The sequence below is a fragment of the Anopheles cruzii genome, chromosome 3 (assembly GCF_943734635.1).
Source record: "Anopheles cruzii chromosome 3, idAnoCruzAS_RS32_06, whole genome shotgun sequence".
In the NCBI taxonomy this organism is placed as follows: domain Eukaryota; kingdom Metazoa; phylum Arthropoda; class Insecta; order Diptera; family Culicidae; genus Anopheles; species Anopheles cruzii.
Window position 1 is genome coordinate 77016161 of NC_069145.1, and position 6039 is coordinate 77022199.

The 6039-nt window shown below is 49.5% G+C and overlaps 1 protein-coding gene across 1 annotated transcript; it reads left to right on the top strand.

Moving 5' to 3' along the window:
• The first annotated feature begins 841 nt into the window (after positions 1-841).
• On the top strand, positions 842-1525 carry LOC128271033 (protein-L-isoaspartate(D-aspartate) O-methyltransferase-like). The gene has a single exon (XM_053008464.1). It carries the CDS (start codon positions 842-844, stop codon positions 1523-1525), a length of 684 nt encoding a protein of 227 aa, XP_052864424.1.
• Positions 1526-6039: the final 4514 nt, after the last annotated feature.

Here is a 6039-nt window from a genome sequence, read left to right on the forward strand (position 1 = left end):
GGTATCGCCGCTGGTGTTTATTGATTTTTCAAAAAAGAAACCCATAAAGACACGTATGCAAATGAAATGCAAATACACCGTTGGCTACGAGCAAACTTATTGGCCTCCACGGGGTGCCGATAGCCATTCGTCGAGGATTTTCACTCTATTCGTCTCACCCAACGGCGGGACACTTTATTATGCAAGCTATAAATAAGGGCCCACGACATATCGTCCTGTTATGATGCTTTCGCCTACTGTGACAGCATTCCCCGGCCTGGTAATGCCGCCATATGTGGCGAACCCTCCGCTGACGAGGGTTGCATATTCGGCATTGGAAAGAAAATTTTAAATCATGCATAATTTTACAAATTGGCGACCGCTAATTGCGGTCACAGCAACAATCATTAGTTGTCGAATGTATTCGAGCAATGCAAATTGAAGTTCACTCTTTGTCAGTTAGCTTTAACCGAATTAATATAACATTCGTGTAATAAACTTTGCAAACTGTGTGCCAAGGGACTTCCGAGTTTGTTTCGCCTAAGGAAGTACGCAGTTTTTCTCTTAAATCTGTTACAATTCCAATAAAAGGCAATAATTGGTACAAAAAATTCAGCACATTTACCCCCCTATCGTAGAACACTACTAGAACCCTAGAACACTACTTTTTCTTTACTCTGCACATCACAGTAACCTATGGAAACTCTATCTCGCCATGAGACTTGAGTTTTCCAGGTTATCTCGTCTCCAGTGGTTTTCGCTGTCAAACAAAACTTTTTCGTTTTCCGTTCCTCGATTAACTGGCGAAAAAAAAAATTAACGTTGTAAGAGAATATTATTATCTGGCATCATCCACCATCAGATGGCTTGGACATCAAAGGGCATCAACAACGCCGACCTTGTGCGGCAGCTGCAAGACTGCAACATAATTAAAAGCGGTTCAGTGGGACAGGCGATACTGGCGACTGACCGTCGGCACTATGTGCCACCGAATTTGGATCCTTACGTAGACTCGCCCCAGAGCATCGGCCATGGAGCAACCATCAGTGCACCGCACTTGCACGCCTATGCACTGGAGCTGTTGGAAAAGCACCTGAAGCCGGGCAGCAAGGTGCTGGATGTGGGCTCCGGATCGGGCTACCTCACGGCTTGCCTCGCACGGTACATCCATCAGCAGCCGAACGCCACCGGAGTTGTGGTCGGAATCGAGCACCAGCCCCGTTTGGTGGAGCTGGGCCGCAGGAACGTCGGAGCGGACGACCAAACGTTGATCGACACGGGCAAAGTGATTCTCATCGAGGGCGATGGGCGGCTGGGATGCAAGGACTATGCACCGTACGATTGTATCCACGTGGGAGCCGCTGCTCCGGGAATCCCCAAAAAACTCATCAATCAGCTGAAACCGGGCGGCAGGCTGGTGGTTCCCGTTGGTCCCGTCGGTGGCATGCAGCACTTGGAGCAGATTGATAAACGGCTGGACGGGACGGTACGCCGGAAGCAGCTGATGTACGTGGCGTGCGTACCGCTCACGGACCTCCAGGTGTGATCGGGTGTCAGAATGCTAATTTATCGGCTCCGAAAATTGTTAGTTATACCGTCTCCTCGCTGGCAGCAAAGTGCTGGGGTTTCTCTCGGCGCTAGCGTCGGAAGGGAATAACGTCGTGAAGAATTGTACAACTGAAGTGAGTTAAAACCGAATAAATTCCCCAAACGTTATCTACCTTTGCTTCGGGCTGCCTTTAAGGGCGTGGCGTGTGTACCAGGTATTCCTGACCTTCAAAACAAACAGACCTTCGACAGAATATTTTAACAGTTAATAAAACAACTCAGATTCCCTCAGTCTACTGGCGATTTGTTGGAGAACGTCGTTATCGCATGGAAAATGGAGACCATCAATCTAGATTAATAGTACGCCGTTCCATATTTCCCAGGGTACACAAATGGCGATGTCGGCGATTGAATTTTGTAACCATCAACGTCCACCGTTCCGTCATCCTGCCATTACTGCCAACAACCATTACTTTAATTGGACGCAATGTATCTCTGAGGCAGGTCACTGTGATGCGTGTCGATGAATACCTATTTCCGGCCTAGAAGCGGTCATTTGTTTTCCTCTTCCTTCAACAAGTGTCCGAACAAGTGGTTGGTCCTGTCGCCAGTGAAGAACCAATGGAAATTCCCGGCCTTACCTCTGATGGATGGAAAGCGTCGGTGCCGTCACAATGCTATCCCTATATTTCACGCTTCATAGCGAAGCTCACTTTCTGCGCTTCCGTCGCAATTACGGCCGAACAGGTCTGGCCGACACACCAAAAAAGAACTCGTGCCTTTTTTATCACCTGCCCGTTGTTTTGCAACCCTCGGGCATCACACAGACGCGGCGGCCCTAACAACGATTGTCCCATCTATTCCCATTTCCGAAACGAGGCCCACATTTTGCGCTCATTTATGACCGTTGGGTGATGGCGACGCGTGGCACCTCCGGAAGCAGCAGCAGCAGCATGTGTGAACGCGCGTCACCAACGGTTAAGCAGCTCTTTTTGTTTGTTGCGAAAATCGATATTTTTACGCACTCACGCACCTTCCAACACCTTCTTTCACGATTCACCGATCTCGGGCTAATGCTAGTCCGACACCGACACCGACCCAAGATCAGCACGCTACTGATAGCAACGGTCGTATCCGACCGTGTCATCAAGCTAATGGAAAAGCCGAGCTGCCCCGGGGAACTCAGGGAAATGGGTGCCGCTTTATCGGTGTCACTCCCAGATGGCGGTTCTCACTGGACGCGGGCCGGAAAAACGTTTCTGTGAATATTTGCTCTCCGCCTGGGGAGGTCGAAGCGAAAACGTTATCAATATTTTATGTTCCTACTCGTTACACGAGTGCCGGCCCGGCGCTGAACCAAATCGTTCATGCATACGGCCCGCTGCACTGAAATACCGCGGTGCGTGATAAAAACCTAAAAAAGAATTGAGCAGATGAAATCCCAGAAGGTGCTTCCCGCTCGATGGCACGCGACGTTCGGTGCGGCCCGTGCCACGACGCTGCTGTCAATTAGATTTTAACCATCTCTCACTTTGTGATGCTATTAAATTGAAGTAATTTGCCCTCCCCGTTGGGTGTACGTTTTTAAGAACAATTTAAGTCTATTTGGCCAATTTCCAAGGGTTCCCCCAGTCCTTCACGAGCATACTCTTACTGCTCCGGTTTGTAGCAAATTGACTAAACAGTTGAATCCAATCGCTGGAACAGCTGGAACAGAGTAAAATTTAAATTCTGCACTGGCGCGTGCGTGCACTTTATAGCACGCTGCACCATAAAAAGCTCATTCGAATAAGCTTTCGTTGGCGATACGGGATTTTACGGGAGTTGACAGGTTGCGGGAATTTGCTTAAATTTTCCCATCGTTCGCAGAATCGTGTTCGAACAATTTGAGCCATTTGAGTGCCATTTTCCTAGAAATAGAGAGATATTTGAGCATTTATGGTAACCAACAACAAAACAAACAACCAACCATGCACCGAAACCATCGCACTATGGGGAAAAGGCAGTCATAAACCAACCTGAAAAACGTATATTTTTCCTAAAACAGATAAGCTGGCTATGTGCGATCCAAATTTTTAACCTTCCTTTTGGCGTAGATTCCGAATATGTATACGTAAAAGTCGAAGGACTAATAAAAATTATTCTGTAAAACCCACTTTCATCAGCTACTTTAACGCAATCGTTAGCGCAGTTCTGCAACGACAATGTACCTCTATCATTCGAAAGGCAATGGATCCTTCTTGGACATAAAAAGATCAAATATCCACGTTGCTTGTACATTTTTATCGGGAATGGGTATAGATCTTCCAGACCGTGTCCGCTAGGCTTATTTTAAGAAAACACTTCCTGATGCATAAGGAGGCGCCTGGTCTCTGTGCATTTTTTTTAATTGCCATACAAAACATATTGTCTTTATGAACTTTGTGCCTTTCATATAATTTAGGTAAACCCTAGTTTAAAGATATGCAAAGAAAACAAAAAAGTTGAAAAAAGTTCGAAGATTCTTCCTAAAACCAAATATGTCCGCCTGTCTCATACAAATTCCCCACAGTGCGTTGGCATCGCGTGGCTTCGTTGGCATCGTTGCTCGCTTCGGCGGAACAGAAATCTCTCGACAGTTGACTCGAACGGACGCACGCCACGGGACTTCCTGCTCGCGGACGCCGGTACTCCCGCCTGCCACCAACGTATACGGGCAAACCAAACAGGAACCAGTGCGGCCACATCCAACGTGTGCGTTTGCGTGTGTCTGTGTGTGTGCAGCGCTTCCCGCTCTCGGGCGCGCTCTCCGCCGCGGCTCTCTCGCTCGCGTCGTGACGGGTTGGAGCTGATTATTGTTGTTATTTGTTGATTGCGTCCCATCAAATCCCGGCGCACGTGCGATCGCGTTGCACTTCCTCCGGTCACGCCGTTGCATTGAAACTGTGTCAAAGGTGATAGGTACGGTGGGCCAACAAGTGCAAACCACCTGTTGCCCGGTTTCCAGTGGTGTCTGTGTTTTGTGATATAGATTGTTAAGTGTGTGCGTGTGTGACCCAAAATCAAAATCCGGCACCAGCAGGAGGAGATCTGGTCGAGGTTGCGGTTACGCTGGGTGAGAAGGAAAACCGTGGAAAATCCCTGAATTGCTGATGCAGAGTGTCGCCGGGTGCCGGGATGAACCATTATTTTGACAGTTAGCAAGTGTTTTGGCCCCTCCGTGGCTCCCCCGTAGTGGGTCGCAGAAACAGATGCGAAACTGTTTGCCAACCCCAACCTTCAAATATCGCGCAGCCCGCCGTTGGCTCGAAGTCCGACGCCACCGTTCGAACCCGAGATCGTATCAGCCGCCTGCTTGGCCATACCAAGCGATCGTCGAAAGATAGAAAAAAAGAAACCCTCCGGGAGTGGGACACGGAAAGAGAGAAAAAAACTGCAAACAACGAACCGAACCACCCAAAAAAAAAACGACGCCACGAGACGGCTCATTAACTCTTTCCGCGCAAAGGCTTTCTATTGTGACGCAAAGCGTTGCCAAACAAAACCGACACGAAGAGAAACAATCACACGGCCGCAGAGAGGCCACGGCTTTGTTAGGAGCGTGATCCTCCCGGAGCGTCCTAGGGTAGGGTAAAGGACCGGAGCTTTCGGTGACAGGCCCCAAAGCTGACACTCGCGCCAAATCGGGAGAACCCTCACGCGCCGTCACGGCCAAAGTCAAAGGTAATGAAATTAATGGCGCTATTGTTTGATGGCCGGGCCGGGGCTTATCGTGCAGCCGACCGGCGTTGAAAGTGTTGGAAAATTGTAGAAACGTGGAACGTGATGACATGTTTTTTTCGGGCCCCATCAACGGCGGTTGTTATCAACCGAAATGCGTCACCTGGGGCCCATTTAAAACACACACACACACCCGCGGGCCGCCAAGAAGGTGTGGGCTGCCGGCGAGGGTGACAATTTGAATGCGAAGTGAGCAACAATTGGCAGTGGTCACGGCATGCGTCACTCTGTGTACGCGACGCAGAAGTGCAAATTTGTACTCCGGACGACGATGATCGGCCACCGCATGGTGGGATTTCCACCTTTTTGTCCGCATTGCTCCGTCTCCCTTTCGATGTTACTTGTTGCTGACGCGCATCGGTACATTTGGATCGTTTCCGACCATCTTCTGCCAAAAACGGACTTCTCCAGACGTTCGGAAGGGTTCTGAAGGCAGTGCGTCGACAGCAACCTGCAGCCTGCACACCCGGGAATCCGCCGGCAATTCGCTTATCGCCGGAGTCGAGCCCACTGTGTTTTATTGCGCCCACTGATAGTGCGTTGATAATGCCGTGGATGTGTTTTCCAACGTCCCACGTTCCTATCTCGCTGCCATCTTGGCGTCGCGTGCAAGGCAATCGGTTTGTTGAACAATATTGGAACGCATCGCTGCTACTGCACCGCCCTGGTACAGCTTCCAGGGAGCGCCCTCCAAGAGATTATTGTTCAGTTCTTTATATCTGCTCTGCCTTCTGTCGCTGCCATACACAGTCG